The following is a 19378-nucleotide window of genomic DNA, read 5'->3' as shown; positions in this document are numbered from 1 at the left end:
GCTGGGGCCAGATTTGGGGCCAGTCCCCCCACTCTCTCTTTGCCCACCTCACAGGGTTGTTATTGTGGGGAAAACAAGAGGAGGAAGGTGGGTTGGATATGTTTGCCAGCTTATTTGTAATAATAATAAAGGCAAGATAGATAGGTAGGTAGGTAGGTAGGTAGGTAGGTAGGTGGATGGATGGATAGATAGATAGATAGATAGATAGATAGGAGGAAAGAAAGAAAAAAGAAAGGAAGAAGGAAGGAAGGGGGGTGGAAGGAGATGAAGGGAAAGAAAGAGGGAGGGAGGAAGGAAGGAAGGAGATGAAGGGAAAGAAAGAAAGAAAGAAAAAGAAAGGGAGGGAGGGAGGGGTGGAAGGAAATGAAGGGAAGGAAAGAAAGAAAGAGAGAGAAAGAAAGGGAGGGAGGGGGAAGGAGATGAAGGGAAAGAAAGAAAGAAAGGAAGGAAGGAAGGAAGGAAGGAAGGAAGGAAGGAAGAAAGAAAGAAAGAGGAAGAAAGGAAGGAAAGAAGAAAGGAAGGGGCAGAAGGAGATGAAGGGAAAGAAAGAAAGAAAGAAAGAAAGAAAGAAAGAAAGAAAGAAAGAAAGAAAGAAAGAAAGAAAGAAAGAAAAGGCAGGGAGGGAGGGAGGGAGGGGCGGAAGGAGATGAAGGGAAGGAAGGAAAGAAAGAAAGAAAGAAAGAAAAAGAAAGGAAAGAAAGAAAGAAAGAAAGAAAGAAAGAAAGAAAGAAAGAAAGAAAGAAAGAAAGAAAGAAAAAGAAAGGGAGGGAGGGAGGGGGAAGGAGATGAAGGGAAAGCAAGCAAGCAAGCCAGGCTAGAAGCCAAAAACTGTGAGTTTTAATCCATGAAAACCAAGCATCAGGAGATGGTGAGTTCTAATCCCGCCTTAGCCATGACAACCAGCAGGATAACCTGGAGCCAGTCCCTCTCGCCCAGCCCAGCCCACCTCACAGGCTTGTTGTGAATGGGGAAAATAGGAAGAAGGAGCGTCGGGTGCATTCGCTTCCTTGGCTTACTCAAACAAATAGGCCAGCGTTTCCCAACCTTAGGAACTTGAAGATGCGTGGACTTCAACTCCCAGAATTCCCCAGCCAGCATAGCATAGCTGGCTGGGGAATTCTGGGAGTTGAAGTCCACGCATCTTCAAGTTCCTAAGGTTGGGAAACGCTGAAATAGGCAAGGTGGGATAGCAAATCAATCAGTCAATCAATCCATCCCAGCTCTCCATGGGGGAGGGGGGCATTTCTCAATCCAGCTGTGTGGGAACTAGGCTCTGTTTGAGCCGGTAGGTTTTTTTTTTTTGGGTTTTTTTGGTCAAACTCATCCTGAGCCAGAAAGAGGAAAGGGGGAAAAAAAAGGTGTCCTGCCCCTTTAAAGAGGAATCATCTTGTTTGCTCATTAAAGGGATAATTCCCATCCAAGCTCAAGCTGGAACACTTGAATGCAAGCATCTGTTTGCTACTGGGAGCGGATATTAATTGTCTGGATACTTCAGTGGATAGACATCCACCCGCCAGCCTCAGATAATGTTTGAGCAAACAAACAAACATCTGCCAGGGGGGTCCCTGGGCTGGTTGACCTTTGAATGAGTGTGGGGCAGCTCCTGTTTTCACAGAAAACCTGGTTGGCAGCAGAAAAGGGAACGTGGAGATGGTTCCAGGGAGATGGAATTGAGGCCAGAGTCCTTCTTTGGATCGGCCAGCTGGCTTAGCCACCCCCCTTCTCCGCCCCCTCCCCCAGGCTGGGCGGCGGGGTGGGTAAATCCAGGCTGTGGGAAGGAGGTGTGCAAAGGCCAAAGATGCACGATGGGTAAGGTGGGAATGGATTTTCATCCGTGTCTTTTTTTTAAGCTGGTTGCAAGTTAGGGAGGAGCTTCAGGAGGTTGACTTGGAGATTCTGTTGACTTGGAGGGGCTGTTGACCCAGGAAATTCTCATTTGCTTGTCCCGAAGTTGCTTTTTTCCGAAAGGCAACTGGACTTTCTTGGTGGAATAGAATAGAATAGAATAGAATAGAATAGAATAGAATAGAATAGAATAGAATAGAATAGAATAGAATAGAATAGAATAGAATAGAATAGAATAGAATAGAATAGAAAATATGGAATGGAATGGAATGGAATGGAATAGAATAGAATAGAATAGAATAGAATAGAATAGAATAGAATAGAATAGAATAGAATAGAATAGAATAGAATAGAATAGAATAGAATAGAATAGAATAGAATAGAATCTGGAAGGGACCTTAAAGATCTTCTAGTCCAGCCCCCTGCTCAAGCATTAAAACCTATACCATTTCAGATAAGTGACTGTCTAGTCTCTTCTTAAAAACCTCCAGTCATGGAGCACCCAGAATGTCTGTGGCAAGCTGTTCCACTGGTTAATCTTCCCCACTCAAGGGAAGTTTCTCCTTAATTCCAGGTTGCTTCTCTCCTTGATCAGCTTCCAACCATTGTTTCTTGTCCTTCCCTCTGGAGCTTTGGAGAATAACGTGATCCCCTCGTCTTTGTGGCAGCCCCTCAAATACTGGAACACTGCTATCATGGCTCCCCTATTTCTTCTTTTCTTTAGACTAGCCCAGGGGTAGGCAACCTTGACTCTTTTATGACTCGTGGACTTCAACTCCCAGAATTCCTGAGCCAGCATGGGGAAACTATGGCCCCTTCATGACTTGGGGACTTCAACTCCCAGAATTCCTGAGTCAGCCATGCTGAGGGGAAAGGGAGGGGTTTCCATGCTGAGCCATGCTGGCTCAGGAATTCTGGGAGTTGAAGTCCACGAGTCATAAAAGAGCCAAGGTTGCCTACCCCTGGACCAGCCAAACCCTGCAACCATTCTTTGTATGTTTTAGCCTCCAGGCCTTGGATCATCTTAGTTGCTCTTCTCTGAACTTGAAAACGCTTCGCTTCTCATCCAAGAAGCGTCTTCAGTTTTGACTGAACTGAAGAAGCTTCCAAACTGAATGGTCAGAAACGAAGAAACTTCTCGGATGTCGCTCAACCAACTTTTGTGAAGCCGAGGACAATCTGTAGTTAGGAAAGGACACAACGATGACCCTCGAGGTTGTGCTCAAGTTGGAACCTACAAATCCCGGGGCAGCGATTCCCCTCCCCCCCTATACACACACACACACACACACACACACACACACACACACACACACCAATTCCCAAGGATTCACGGCTAGGCGCCTTGGGAGTTATAGTTCTAACGCATCTGGAGAATCTCAGCTTGGGGACGTGTACCGTAATCGGGGTCAACGAGCACTGACGGACAATTCTCGCATGTTGCTTATTATCCTTTTGCCTCTGGCAATCAAATGTCCCGGGTCAGCCTTGTTAGTCAATTAGCAGGGCCCTCTTAACGAGGAAACGTCTCTTCATGTCATCCAGGCCGCTACTCTCCCTGACAGAAAATCTGTTCAAACAAAGTGCGAGGCTGGGCGCCTGATCAGCCAGGAGGTCGATTTGGTGATTAACCGGAAAAGCTCAGTCGTTTCCAATAAGTGGAAAGGCCGGGGTGGGGTGGGGCTTTAAAGGAAAACAGATGGGTCTGTCTAGGCCAAAATAAATTGGAGAGGCAGGTGATGGTTTCCCCCCCCCCCCAGAACTGGAGCAGAGCGATCTCGGCGGGAAGCGAGGGGAGGAGGAGGGCTCCAAAAAGTCAAGATGGCACCCAGGAGCCTGCCACCCAAAGGCCCTCTTTTTTCTTTCCTTTTTCTTTTTAAATGTGGCCAATATCTTGATTTTACCACACCTCTGTTTCTTCTTTGCCTGTCCTCGTCGATCTTGACACAGTTTTTAAATGGATGAGAATGGTGTTCGGACTGGGACATCCGTCTGTCTCTGTGTCTGTCCGTCCATCCATCCATTGATCCAGTATCTATGTGTATGCTTTCTTCCATTAGCTATCTATCTATCTATCTATCTATCTATCTATCTATCTATCTATCTATCTATCTATCTATCTATATCTATCTATCTATCTATCTATCTATCTATCTATCTATCTATCTATCTATCTATCTATCCTTCCATTATCCATGCATCCATTATCTGTGTATTTGTCTATCCATCCATTATCTGTCTATCCATCCATTATCTGTCTATCCATCCATTATCTATCCATCCATCCATCCATCCATTATCTATCCTTCCATTATCCATCCATCCATTGTATGTATCTGTCTTTATTCATTATCTGTCTATCCATCCATCCGTTATCTATCTATCTATCTATCTATCTATCTATCTATCTATCTATCTATCTATCTATCTATCTATCTATCTATCTATCTTATCTATCTATCTATCTATCTATCTATCTATCTATCTATCTATCTATCTATCTATCTAATCTTTATATGTCTTTCCTCTGTCCGTCCATCCATCCATCCATCCATCCATCCATTATCTATCTGTATATCCTTCATCCATTATCTGTCTATATATTTATACATCCATGCATCCATTATCTATCTATCTATCTATCTATCTATCTATCTATCTATCTATCTATCTATCTATTGTGTCTCTCTTTGTTTATCTGTCTATTTCTATCTTCCCCCCATCTCTCTCTCTTTCTCTTTCCCTGTCATCTCTGTCTCCATCTCTGTCTCTTCCCACCCTCTGATCTACGGAATGTCTGAAAGTACAAATCTTCCCCGGTCTCCTTTGCAGCCTGAGATGGGGGTCTTTTCTGAGGGAGGAGCCCCTTCCCGAGTCTCTTTCTCCACCTGTTGTGCCGCTGAGGGCCGTGGCCTCTCTTATCTGACCCTTTTCCTAGGCAGCACCTTTCTCCCTCTGTCTCCCAAGGTCATCCTCACATCACATTACAAAATGCCTTTCCAGCCCCTTATACCTCCGTTGCCCATGTGTAGAACGACAGCAGCAAAGCAAGCAGTAATTTCAGGTAGGAAAATTGGGAGTCCAATCTCGACCCCATCCTGAAGATATTGGCAGACTCTTTCCGAACCCTATTGCCAGTCTTAATTAGTTTTGCCGGTTGGTGGGAAAGCAAAAATAACACAAATCCTTGTCTTGTAGGAAGTATGGGATCTATTTTAACCTAAAGTAGTTGGAAGGCAGAGACATCACCCTGCCAACAAAAGTGCGTATAGTCAAGGCCATGGTCTTCCCAGTTGCAATGTACGGCAGTGAAAGTTGGACCATAAGAAAGGCTGAGCGCCAAAGAATTGAGGCCTTTGAACTACGGTGCTGGAGAAGACTCCTGCGAGTCCCTCGGACTGCAAGGCGATCAAACCGGTCAGTCCTAGAGGAGATCAACCCTGACTGCCCTTTAGAAGGCCAGATCCTGAAGCTAAAACTCAAATCCTTTGGCCACCTAATGAAAAGGAAGGACTCACTGGAGAAGAGCCTCATGCTGGGAAAGGTGGAGGGCAAGAGAAGAAGGGAACGACAGAATGAGGTGGCTGGATGGAGTCACTGAAGCAGTAGGCGTGAGCTTAAATGGACTCCAGAAGATGGTGGAGGACAGGAAGGCCTGGAGGAACGTTTTTCCATGGGGTCGCGATGGGTAGGACACAACTTCGCAACTAACAACAACAACACATTGGAAGGTTGTTCTTTGGTGTTCGTGTCTTTGCTGAAAGGGAAACACTATGCACTTAACAACATACACAAGTAGTCGTCAAATTGTGAGAATTGATACTAGAATTTTGGTTGCTAAGCAAGACGGTTGTTAAGGGAGTCACACCCAATGTTGTGACCTGTTTTTAGCCACGGTGGTTAAACGAATCATTGCAGTTTAGTAAATCACGTAGTCATTAAACAAATCTTTCTGTAATATGCTAATCTTGACTCGAGCTAACCACAATTGCAGGCAGCCCTGCTTTAAGGACAGTCACTAGGATTGGCAACTCGGTCACTAAGTGACACGGGCGTAAAGCGCGACATCACATGACAGTGCTGATTTGGGACAGGAATCCTGCCACTTCTGGTTACGGACTTTAAGCGAAACCTGCATGGATGTTAATGTGACGTTGTGCGGTTACTATTTGCGACCGTCGTAAATACACGCTCGTTTGCCAAGCGCCCAAATGTGGATCCCATGATCATGAGGGATGCCGTGACGGTGGTTAAGTCCCTTTTTTGAGTGCCGCCCTAACTTTGGTCACTAAACAAATAGTTGTAAGTCAAGGACTTACACGTGAAGATGAAACCATTTCTGAACTTTGTGTCCAAGACAATTTTAAAAAGTAAATAAATCTTTGGGTTTTGCTGATTAAATCGGTCCGTCATCACACCAACGACTAGCGCAGATCGTTCTCGACTTACGACCGCAGTCAAGCCCAAAATTTATGTTGTTAAGCGAGAATTTGTGAAGTGAGCTTTTGCCCCAGTTTACGACCTCTTTTCTTTTGCCACAGTTGTTAGGTGAGTTATTGCACTTGTTCAGTTAGCAACATGGTTGTTAAGTGAATCTGACTCCCCCCCCCATGGACTTTGCTTGTCAGAAGGTTGCAAAAAGGGATGGCGTGACCCCGGGACACTACGACCGTCATAAGTAGGAGTCGGTTGCCAAGAGGCCGAATTTTGACCAGGAGGGATGCTGCAAAGCTCGTAACTGTGAAAAACGGGCGTTAATCCCATTTTTCAGTGTCGTTGTAACTCTGGACAGTCACTCAATGAGCTGCAGAGAGGCGAGGACGAACGTGCATTAGGTATAGTCCAGGGGTCGGCAACCTCGGCTCTTTTATGACTCGTGGACTTCAACTCCCAGAATTCCTGAGCCAGCCCTGCTGAGGGGAAAGGGAGAGAAGTCCACAAGTCATGAGGGGGCCATAGTTCCCCCAATGCTGGCTCAGGAGTTCTGGGAGTTGAAGTCCACAAGTCATAAAACGGCCATAGTTCCCCCATGCTGACTGAGGAATTCTGGGAGTTGAAGTCCACAAGTCATGAGGGGGCCATAGTTCCCCCATGGTGGCTCAAGAATTCTGGGAGTTGCAGTCCACGAGTCATAAAAGAGCCAAGGTTGCCTACCCCTGGCCTAGGCTTAGGCCGCTTTATAACTCGTGGACTTCAACTCCCAGAATTCCTGAACCAGCCATGCTGAGGGGAAAGGGAGAGGTTTCCATGCTGAGCCATGCTGGCTCAGGAATTCTGGGAGTTGAAGTCCACGAGTCATAAAAGCACCAAGGTGGCCTACTCCTGGCCCAGGCCTAGGCCGCTTTATGACTCGTGGACTTCAACTCCCAGAATTCCTGAGCCAGCCATGCTGAGGGGAAAGGGAGAGGTTTCCATGCTGAGTCATGCTGGCTCAGGAATTCTGGGAGTTGAAGTCCACGAGTCATAAAAGAGCCGAGGTTGCCGACCCCGGTATAGTCAAAAGCTGAGGCTGTAATTTTATTTTGCATTTGACTCCGCCAAAAAAAAGCCGGAAGCGTGCGCTTTCTTTTCCCTTTTCTCTTCCTCCCGTATTTCCCCTTCCCCTTTTCTTTGTCTTTTCCATTCCCCACTCAATATATTTTCACTTGCATTTTATATTGTGACAAATTGGGGGGGGGGGGGGGAAGAAAAGAAAGAAAGAGAAAAAAAACACTGTGATCCCCCCCCAGTGACTTCCTTGATCTCATTCCCGTGTTTTGTTTTGTTTTTTTTTGGCTTCTGCAGATCCGCATCGATGGTCCCATCAAAGGAGCTCTGGAGTATGAAATAGTCCAAGTGACCGATTCGGGACCGATCCTGAGGGATATGGCCTTTTCGGTGGATCACAAGCACCTGTACGTCATGTCGGAGAAACAGGTGAGCCGCGCGGCTTTTCCCGGATCTAGTTTCACGCGCGCGAGAGAGAGCGACGTGTCGGATGCGTTTTGCTCCTTAAACGAAGGGAACGTAGGAGCGCAGGAATGCGGGGAGATAGCAAACTAGTTTCAGATGATCCGAGTTTTGATCCTGTCTTTAAAGTCTCACTTTTGTTTCGCTGGACTTCTGACCTGCCCTAGGGGAAAAAAAATCAGAAGATGCTTCTGAAGTGGGGATGGGATGTCTGCGATGATATGAGAAGCTGAGATTGCTATAATACGTCTTTTTTAAAAAAAAACTCATTTCTTCTGCCGTGGTGTTATTCGGGTAGTCCTCAACGACCGCAATTGAGCCCCAGGTTTTGGTCGCTAAGTGAGACATTTGTTAACTGAATGTTTGCCCCATTTTTATGACCTTCCTTGTCACTGTTGTTAACTGAATCCCTGCAGCTGTTAAGTGAGTCACACGGTTGTGAATAGAATAGGACAGAGAAAGAATAGAATACAATAGAACAGAGCTGGAAGGAACTTTGGAGGTCATCTAGTCCAACCCCCTGCTCAGGGAGGAAACCTTGTACCATTTCAGACAAATGGTTGTCCAATCTCTTCTTAAAAGCCTCCAGTGATGGAGTATTCACAACTTCTGGAGGCAGGTAGTTCCACTGGTTGATCGTTCTCATTGTCAGGAAGTTTCTCCTTAGTTCCAGGCTGCTTCTCTCCTTGGTTAGTTTCCATCCGTTGCTTCTTCTCCTGCCTTCAGGGGCTTTGGAGAATAGATCTCCTGCTTGAGCAGGGGATTGGACTAGATGACCTCCAAGGTCCCTTCCATATTATTATTATTATTATTATTATTATTATTATTATTATTATTATTATTATTATTATCATCATCATCATCATCATCATCATCATCATCACAGTCAGCCAGATGTTCAGGCTATGTTTGACATTTTTGTCTACCTCCTAGTAAGGCCGCCTTTTGCAATTGACTAATGGCGAATTTGTCAATGCCGATGATGGTGTTCAAGTGGTGCTCCAGTTGTTTTGGGATTGCACCCAAGGCGCCTCTTACTATTGGTACTACTACCCTTCCTTGCCTTTGCCACAGTCTTTCTATTTCTAATTGTAGGTCTTTGTATTTTGTTATCTTCTCCAGTTCTTTGTCGTCTGTTCTGCTGCTGCTGCTGTTGTTGTTATTATTATTCTATTCTATTCTATTCTATTCTATTCTATTCTATTCTATTCTATTCTATTCTATTCTATTCTATTCTATTCTATTCTATTCTATTCTATTCTATTCTATTCTATTCCTCTCCATATCTTCTCTTCTCTTCTCTTCTCTTCTCTTCTCTTCTCTTCTCTTCTCTTCTCTTCTCTTCTCTTCTCTTCTCTCCTCTCCTCTCCTCTCCTCTCCTCTCCTCTCCTCTCCTCTCCTCTCCTCTCCTCTATTCTATTCTATTCTATTCTATTCTATTCTATTCTATTCTATTCTATTCTATTCTATTCTATTCTATTCTATTCCATTCCATTCCATTCCATATTTTCTATTCTATTCTATTCTATTCTATTCTATTCTATTCTATTCTATTCTATTCTATTCTATTCTATTCTATTCTATTCTATTCTATTCTATTCTATTCTATTCTATTCTATTCTATTCTATTCTATTCTATTCTATTCTATTCTATTCTATTCCATTCCATTCCATTCCATTCCATATCTTCTCTTCTCTTCTCTTCTCTTCTCTTCTCTTCTCTTCTCTTCTCTTCTCTTCTCTTCTCTTCACTTCTCTTCCAAGGTCCCCTCCCATTCTGTTATTCTGTTAGTGGGTCAGCCTGTTGTCCATTTTGAAAACTCGGAAATAACCAAAAAGGGTGAAGCACATCTTGCTTTATCATGAGAAAGGCAGGGCTAGATGAATCAAAAGTTGGAATTAAGATTGCCGGAAGAAACATCAACAACCTAAGATATGCAGATGATACCACTCTAATGGCAGAAAGTGAAGAAGAACTAAAGAGCCTGGTGTTGCGGGTGAAGAAGGAGAGTGCAAAACTTGGGTTGAAACTAAACATTAAGAAAACCAAGATCATGGCATCTGGCCCTCTCAATTCCTGGCAAATAGATGGGGAAGAAATGGAGGTAGTGACAGATTTTATTTTCCTTGGCTCCAAGATCACTGCAGATGGGGACTGTAGCCAAGAAATTAAAAGACGCTTGCTCCTTGGGAGGAAAGCCATGGCAAATCTAGACAGCACACTAAAAAGCAGAGACATCACCCTGTCAACAAAAATCCGTATAGTCAAGGCTATGGTCTTCCCAGTTGCAATGTATGGCAGTGAAAGCTGGACCATAAGAAAGGCTGAGCGCCAAAGAATTGAAGCCTTTGAACTATGGTGCTGGAGAAGACTCCTGCGAGTTCCTTGGACTGCAAGGCGATCAAACTGGTCAGTCCTAGAGGAGATCAACCCTGACTGCTCTTTAGAAGGCCAGATCCTGAAGCTAAAACTCAAATACTTTGGCCACCTAATGAGAAGGAAGGACTCACTGGAGAAGAGCCTAATGCTGGGAAAGATTGAGGGCAATAGAAGAAGGGGACGACAGAGAATGAGGTGGCTGGATGGAGTCACTGAAGCAGTAGGCGTGAGCTTAGATGGACTCCAGAAGATGGTAGAGGACAGGAAGGCCTGGAGGAACATTGTCCATAGGGTCGCGATGGGTCGGACACGACTTCGCAACTAACAACAACAACAACAACATCTTGCTTTCTTTAAAGGAGCAGAGATTTTTGAGGAGCTGTATAACAAGGGGTGCTGTGATTGTCTCAATTAGGAAAGAGGCCCTTCAAATTTATTCCTTAGCTGGAAGTGACAGAGTCAATTGGGGATCATAGCATTGGCAGCTGCATCTTAGATTTTCCCTGCCGATTAAGCACATTTCATGCCTTGGGTTATTTCTCAAAAATAATGGAGTGGGATAAAAAAACCAAAACCCTAAAAAAAATGATGGGACAATGCAGCTGTGTTCTGATATTTGCAACAAATACATGTTTGTTTGTTTCCCAACTTTATTATTATTTTGAGAAATAACTCAAGGGAGCTTTTAAAAAATGCTCTTTTCTTCTCCTGTTTTCCCGAAAACAACAACCTTGTGAGGTGGGTTGGGGTGAGAGACAGGGACTGGCCCAAGGACACGAAGTTGCCTTTCGTGCTTAAGAGGGGACTAGAACTCACTGTCTCCTGGTGATTGGCCAAAGGTCACTCAGCTAGCTTTCAGGGCTAAGGCGGGAATAGAACTCATCAACTGGTTTTTGTGCCTAAAGTGAGACTAGAACTCACCATCTCCTGGTGATTGGTCCAGAATCACTCAGCTAGCTTTCATGCCTAAGGTGGGACTAGAACTCACTTTCTCCTGGTGATTGGTCCAGAATCACTCAACTGGCTTTCATGCCTAAAGTGAGACTAGAACTCACCATCTCCTGGTGATTGGTCCAGAATCACTCAACTGGCTTTCATGCCTAAAGTGAGACTAGAACTCACCATCACCTAGTGATTGACCCAGTCACCCAGCTGGCTTTCATGCCTAAGGCGGATCTAGAACTCACAATCTCCTGATGATTGGCGCAAAGTCACCCAGCTACCTTTAATGCCTAAAGAGGGACTAGAACTTACCATCTCCTGGTGATTGGCCTAAAGTCCCCCCAGTCAGCTTTAATGCCTAAGGTGGTGCTGGAGCTCACTCACTCCTAGCCATGTGCCTTGATTACTAGACCAAGTTGGCTTTCAACTCTCTCGACACCTATTCCGTATTGTGAGGACATCACAGTGTGTCATTTGTCTGTCACCTCCCTCCCTCCCACTTATGCACACCTATGCTAAGTAATTAAGGATGTTAATTCTCTGTTTCCTTGACTCTGCTAAAACCATCTGGTCTTCTCTTTGGAGATCAGATGTCTCAATCTGTTGCCTTCGGTCTCCATCCTTTGTGTCTCCAGAGACACCCGGTGTCACGGTTCCGACAGATGAAACTCTTCAAAGAACTTTGAGGCATTGTTTACCTTAAAAAATCTTTATTCGAGTAGCATAGCATCGGCACTAACACAGTCGAAGCCAAAATCTGAGTTCCCCTCCCCAGAGCACATGGTATCAAAGCACAATTCCCTCCCCCAATTGACAGTCATAAATCACATTCTCCAATTAGCTTGAAATGCGGGCTTCCCCTCCAGCTCTCCAGCCCGCCAATTCTTATCCTCTCTTATTTCAATAACCTTGGTTCTCACGCTAGGTTCACTATTGTTATGTCTAGCTAATCTCTCGTGCACGTTCCTCCCCCCAGCATCATCTAACTCTAACTCTAAGAGTGAAACATAAGAAGGAAATGGTTGCTTCTCCATCTGTTGTCAAAGCAAAAACATCCGATGTTAGCCGTGTTGACACCCGGATTCCCTTGTTGTTGTTGTTGCTTTTTCTTTGCCCACGGTGGATTTCCATCCATCAAATAGCATCCATTCATCTTCATTAGAGGCGTTGTCAGAAGTTATAACTCAATAGTTCAGGGGTAGAAGCGACAAAAGGACAGATGGCTCCCCGTTTTCTTTCCTTTCGCTTTCCTTTCTTTTTAGGCCTGCATTTTACGTAAATGGCTGTTTTATGCCGGCAAATCCCTTCTCCCTGTCACCCGCCATCCGTCCTTTTTTTTTTTTTTGCAACCTAGGGGTTTGATTTGTCTTCATTGGGCTGCAGTGAGGAGGCAGAAGGGCTATTAGATCGAAGGAGGCAAAGGCCAGGCTGAGGGGTGGCCTGCCCAAAGTGGGTAGAGGCCAGGAGGGCAGAGTTGACGTAGCTCCTCAAAAGGTGTACGGCTATTGCAAGCGTCTGGCAAACATGGTGGAAAACGGGTGAAGAAAAGAAAAGAAATAAAATAAAAGGTTTAGTTAATGGAAGGCTTTCAGAAGAACAAGGAAGAAGGTGATTATATGTATCTCTCCAGCCATCTATCCATCCAACCATCCAATATTAATCTGCATCTGTTGTCTCTCCATCTATCCATCCATCCATCCATCCATCCATCCATCCATCCATCTATCTATCTATCTATCTATCTATCTATCTATCTATCTATCTATCTATCTATCTCTATCATATCTCTATCATCTATATCTATCTATCATATCTATCTATCTATCATATCTATCTATCTATCTATCTATCTATCTATCTATCTATCTATCTATCTATCTATCTATCCCTATGCATCCTTCTATCCATCCAACCATCCATTAACTATCTCCTCCCTCCCTCCCTCCCTCCCTCCCTCCCTTCCACTCTCCCTATCTATCTATCTGTCTGTCTGTCTGTCTGTCTGTCCGTCCGTCCGTCCGTCTATCCATCCATCCATCCATCCATCCATCCATTATATAGGACAGGACAGGACAGAACAGAACAGAATATTCTTTGTTGGCCAAGTGTGATTGGACACACAAGGAATTTGTATTCGGTGCATAAATTCTCAGTGTACATACAAACAACAATGAATCATTATCATAATCATACAATTATAAATCAAGATACAAACTCAGTGATACATAGGATAACTTCTATCTATCTATCTATCTATCTATCTATCTATCTATCATCTATCTATCTATCTATCTGTCTATCTATCATTTCTCTATCTTTCAATCTGTCAGTCTGGCAATCTATCATATCTCTATAGCTGCGCATCTCACAAAATGTGATTCTGGAAGGCTTACCCACCAAAACCACAAAATAACAATATTAAAACAGAACGCAACTAATCCATGGTGATTCAGTCATTCTGTTGAAAAAATGGTAATCAAATCAAATCCGGTCATGTGTGTGATCTGCTTAATAATTTCAATGACTTATGATCAAAAGTCCAGACTTAACTGTGGTCATAAGCTGAGGATTGCCTGTAGTGTTTTACTTTATAATAATAGTATAATAATACTATTTTACATAATAGTATAAGTAAATTTCTTGGGCGTTGCCCAAGAAATATTAATTGTGGTGTTTTTCAATTCAATGCATGCCCTTTACACACAATGTTCAGTTCTGTACCAAAGCTTTGGAATTTGACTTTTTGTCAAGAATTATGGCTCTGTCAAGCATGAGAGGTGGCTAAAAGAATCACACTGAGGAAGTGGAAATGTGATTTTATTGCAGCTATCAAAGGAGGGTTATCCGAAATTTGTGATTTATCTGTTTTGACAAAAGCAAGATTTTCCACGAATCAAAAGGATGAAGCAGTATGTGTTGCTTCATCCTTTGCGTTGATGAAGCAGAGATTTTGTGATGTTTTGCAAAAATTTTTTTTGCTACAGCAGTGTATTCATTAGCAAACCAGTAGCTATCGATTAATATCAAATCATAGAAATTAATAGAAAGGATAAGATATAATTTTTTTTGTTTCTTTTCTTTTCCTGGTTTGCATTTTTCATTTATTTTGGGGGGTGGGGTGGGGTTTCGTCTCTTTTACTGATTTTTTCTGATCGATATTGTTCATTGCACATGTGTAAAATAAGTAGAAATAATTAAAAGAGGAAAACTAGCCACGACAGAAAGATGCTATTATTAATCCCCAAGGTTGTACTCAAGAGTGGGAGCTCTTTGCTTTTCTCTCCACATTGAAAGTCATTTGGTTAGAAGGGGGAAAAAAGCTAGTCAGTTGGAAGTTCAGCCAGGAGTCCCCATTACGCAAACCAGAAAATGATGAAAAAATTACCGTATTTTCCGACGTATAAGACGACTGGGCGTATAAGACGACCCCCCTACATTTCCTGTTAAATTATAGGGTTTGGGCTATACTCGCCGTATAAGACTACCCCTCTTCCAATGCACACCAAATAAAAATTAAAAAACATCAGATTTGATTTTAATATGGTAATTTTAATTCAAATGCTTATGACATGCAGGTACTTAGTAGGAAAACTGTCACTTATAAACATAAGGCTGTTTGTCATCAAACATGTAAACATAAAACAGTGCAAGTGGATTAAACTTTTCCTAATTCCCTCTAAAGCCTTCCCAAATGGGAGATCCGCTCCAGGTTTTCCAGCCAGCCCGCCCAGTTCCTGAGTCAAATGTGTCCTTAGAGCTAAGCAGCTGCTGTGGCTGCTGCATTCCCCACCTGCCTTTCAAGTTGGGATAGACTGCAGCTGCTCTTCAACTTTAAAAGGAAAGACGCCAGACCCCAGCCTGTAAAAAATCACAGACTGCAGCTTCTTTTCCAATTGGTCCCGCTTTCCCTGTGCAGACCTAATGGGAGATCCGCTCCAGGTTTTCCAGCCAGCCCTGTCCCTAAAGTTTCAGCACCCGGCGTATAAGACGACCCCTGAGTTTTGAGAAGATTTTCATGGGTTAAAAAGTCATCTTATACACCAGAAAATACGGTAAAAATTCTTTTGAGTCAGACTGAGCCATTGGTGACTTCATGGATATACCCACCCACAGACTCTTTTTAGCCGCAATACTGAAAGGGTTTGCTTTGGTTTGCGTATGTGTGTGTGTGTGTGTGTGTGTGTGTGTGTGTTACTTTTGCATCCTGAAACGTACAACCACAATTGAGCACAAAACTTAGGTTGCTAAGTGAGACATTGGTTTGGCGAGTTCTTCTCCACTTCGCAACCTTTCTCCCGCTGTTCTTAAGTGAATCACTGCAGCTGTTAAGACACTAACGTGGTTGCTAAGTGGATCCGATTTTCCCATGGGCGTGCTTGCTGAAGATCGCAAAAGATAGATGCAACCGTCATAAATGCAAGTCAGTTACCAAGTGTCACAGTTTTGATCACGTGACCTCAGAGACAAAACGGACCAGGAGAAGAGAGCTCAGAGGCTGCACCGTTTTCTCTGGCAGGAAAAAGATTTTATTTTATTTTATTTTATTTTCCCCAAAAAGGTCCTACGGCTACTCTCCTGTGCAAAGTTTTTAAGGTCACTTCTAGCAGATGTTTTGACGTTTCCAAGTGTTACCCCCTCCACGAGGGTTCACAGTTCAGCAGGCTGCAATTCTTGAGCTGTAGACGCTGTTGACTTTAAAACTTATGCTGTAAAGCAGAGCTTTTCAACCAGTGGTACAGGTACCACCCTGTGGTACATTGGCACCTGGCAGGTGGTACGTGACCATCCTAGAAAAGTGGTAGCGGAGGAGGGGAATGGCAGCACCGCGCAAGCCTGAGCGAGAGACGGCTGGAGCTGCAGGGCTATCAGGGCTCAGCGGAAGTGCCAGGATCGGCTCCAGGATCCAGCTGGAGCTCGGCGCTGATCCCAGCGCTTCTGCTGAGCCCAGAAGAAGCGCCGATCAGCTGGAACGTTGCAGCATCTCCAGGGTCTTGTGATTTACGTTCAGATGCTAGGCAACGGATTCATATTTATGACGGTCACAATGTCCCAGGGTCATGTGAAGTGACCAAAACCTGCTGCAACCACCCAGCAGAGGGGGGGGGGGAATAAAAACCAAACACCCCCCATCCCTCCCCCCGCTGCCAATCCTCAACAGAAATGCTCACAACCAATGAAAACCTCGGACAGGAGGAAGAGCGCTGCCAGGCGGGCAGGCAGGTGTCTTGCTAGGCTGTGGCTTGGGGGGCACTTTTTTCAGTGCCATTGTAACTTTGAACAGTCACTAAGTCAACTGTTGTAAGTTGAGGACTACTTGTACTTCACTTTTTTCCTTTTTTTTTGGTCATCAAGTTTTTGACCCCTTGCTAGGTGACTGGTGGTACTCGGATGTTGCCATCTCCTAAAAGTGGTACAATGGGGTGAAAAAGTTGAAAAGCCCTGCTGTAAAGTAACTGACTCCCTGAATTCAACCAGATCCCCTTGCAGCTTTGCTTGCTAGCTCTGCTTTGAGGTCCAGAGGCAGCAGCCAGATCACTGATCAATCATGTGAAAGGGATCCAGAGGCACTCGGGATCCAAAGATGTGGCCTCTTGAGTCCTGGTTAGATAACATGCCCTCCATTCCTGGACTGGAAGGCCATGATGCCATCAGAAGAGAATATTTGTAGCCCCAGAGTTGAACTGTTGGGGTCCTTGGTGCTCTCTGAGCTTGTTGCTTTCTGGCAGATGTTTAGGAAACATCACTGGTGCTAGAAGGGAGGGAGTTTATGGTGAGGAGGAGGAGGAGGAGAAGGAGGAGGAGGAGGAGGAGGGACTGTGGGGTCCTTGGTGTTCTCTGAGCTTGGTGGTTTTCTTGCAGACATTTCACAATCCAACTAGGTAACATCATCCGTGCTAGAAGGGAATGTGGTTTGAGGAGTGGAGGAGGAGGAGGAGGAGGAGGAGGAGGAGGAGGAGGAGGATGGTGGTGGTGGTGGTGGTGGTGGTGGTGAAGGAGGAGGAGGAGGAGGAGGAGGGAGGTGGAGGACTATGAAGGTCCTTGGTGCTCTCTGAGCTTGGTTGTTTCTTGCAGGACGTTTCATGACCCAACTAGGTAACTTCGTCAGTGCTAGAAGGGAAGATGGTTTTTAAGGAAGAGAAGAGGAAGGGAGAAGGAGAGGAAGAAAGAAGGACTGAAGGGGGTGAAAGAGAAAGAAAAAAGGAGAAGAACTGTGGAGTCCTTGGTGTTCTCTGAGCTTGATTGTTTTCTTGCAGACTTTTTCATCACCCAACTATTGTAGCGTCATCTGTAGTAGAAGGGGGTGGGGTTTGTGGAGAGGAGGAAGAGGAGGAGGGGAGAAGGAGGAAGGAGGAAAAGGAGGAGGAGGACTGTGGGGTCCTTGGTGGTTCTCTGAGCTTGGTGGTTTTCTTTGCAGACATTTCACAATCCAACTAGGTAAACATCATCCATGCTAGAAGGGAATGTGGTTTGAGGAGTGGAGGAGGAGGAGGAGAGAGGAGGAGGGAGGAGGAGGAGGAGAGCAAGAGGAAATGGAAGAGGGCAGAAGAAAAAAATGACAGGGAAGAAGGAGGAGGAGGAGGAGGAGGGGTAAAGAGAAGAAGGAAAAGAAGGAGAACTGTGGGCACCTTGGGTGACCTCTGATCTCGGTTGTTTTTTTTGCAGACGTTTCATGACCCAACTAGGTAACATCATCAGTGCTGGAAGGAAGTGGGGATTGCTCTCTTGTTCATAGATAAAAGTGGCTTGCCCCTTCCGTCTGAGCAGGGGTAATGTTTTCTCCACGATGGTTCCTTGATTCCAACGTTGTTTGCTGCTTGTTTGTTTGTCTGAGTTGGTGCTTCTTTAATTAGGGGTATTGTTTGCTGCTTGGTTTGTTTGTCTGGTGTTAATCCCTGCTTATCTGGGTGACCCAGCTAGATAACCATCTTCAGTGCTAGAAAGGGAGTGGAGTTTGCTTTCTGTTTGTATACAAGTGTGCTTTACTCCTCCTCTGTGTTTGGTGGAGTGATGATGTGTTTTTTCCCCCCTTGATAGTTCCTTGATTGGGTTTTTTGTTTATTGCTTGGTTGTTTGTCTGGTGTTAATCCCTGCTTATCTGGGTGTTGACTACGGACAAGAACCTGTGCCAGGTTTTTGGTTTTTTTTTTCCTTTTGAGCTTGGATGGCTGGGGAATTCCTTGGTGGAGCAGTGGGCTGATGCCTCCTTAAGTAACACCAGCTGCCTGCAATTAGTGCAGGTTCGAGTCCCACCAGGCTCAAGGTTGACTCAGCCTTCCATCCTTCCGAGGTAGGTAAAATGAGGACCCAGATTGTTGGGGGCAATAAGCTGACTTTTGTAATAATGCCGTTTGGGGTGTGTGTGAAAGCCCTAACAAGCAGGCATATACATAGAATGAAGGCTACTGCCTAAGTACTTGTAAGCCGCCCTGAGTCTTTCGGAGAAGGGCGGGATATAAATGTAATAAAAATAAAATAAAAAATAAATAAAAAATTCCGGGAAATCGTAGTTCAATCCATCTTAAATGTCTATGGAGATTCTCAGTCATGGTGGGGAATGTGGGAAGGATTTATACTCCTTGCAGGCAGCTGGTCATTTGCCTTCTTTCAGAGAGTCGTTGAGGCCACCTGGAGGTTTAGCTGTGTCTTCAGGGTCACCTGAGTGGTGCAAATGGTCTGCAGGACGTTATCTGCCCTGGGTCCTTTCTGTTGAAGGAAAAGTCTTCATCGTGGTTCAGTCCAAGCCGGGAATAAACAACATGGCGACCGCTTTAGAAAGAAGGTTGCAGTTTATCGAAGAGGAGAGCCAGACAGGAAGATGGCTCTGGAAGAAAAAAAGAGTGAGCACATGTAGGGAGTGGTTTTTTATACCTTCTGAGCCTTTTGTTTGGAGTTGTTCCTGGGGCATGAACTTTGACCTGAGTCTGAGTGTGCCTTTCTGGTATTCTGATGGTGGTGGGGTTAATCCCTATTATGTCCCAAGGGTCATATCCTGCTTCCCTGGGGCTGTGTCTGATGAACTCTTTAGATTTTTGGGGTGTTGATTTCTAGGGATCTTTCTTCCTAATCCCCAGTTTCCTGAACTCCAGTCTTTCTGACAAGATTAACACATCTGTAATTCTGAAGATGTGGTTTCCATTTGGGACAGAGAGATTTGGGGGCGGGGGGTTGGTTCCTGTTTTTAAAAATCCTTTAGGGAAATATATTCTGCCCCTTTAATATTTCCTTCTCTTGGGGGCGGGGGGGGGGAGCAGCTGACTTCCC

At 44.6% G+C, this 19378-nt stretch overlaps 1 protein-coding gene across 1 annotated transcript in view; it reads left to right on the top strand.

Annotated features, from left to right (window-relative positions):
• PLXNA4 (plexin A4) overlaps positions 1 to 19378 on the top strand; it is a gene marked incomplete at both ends in the record, with an annotated part of 418983 nt that overhangs the window by 193585 nt on the left and 206020 nt on the right. The window contains one exon of the mRNA XM_083365401.1: positions 7630 to 7761. Coding sequence (XP_083221527.1) covers positions 7630 to 7761 — 132 coding nt within the window. The remainder of the gene's footprint in view (positions 1 to 7629; positions 7762 to 19378) is intronic.

Source organism: Vipera ursinii (genome assembly GCF_947247035.1).
Source record: "Vipera ursinii genome assembly, chromosome: 6".
Taxonomy (NCBI): domain Eukaryota; kingdom Metazoa; phylum Chordata; class Lepidosauria; order Squamata; family Viperidae; genus Vipera; species Vipera ursinii.
The sequence above is the reverse complement of the archived record's forward strand: the minus strand, read 5'-3'. Positions and strand labels throughout refer to the sequence as shown.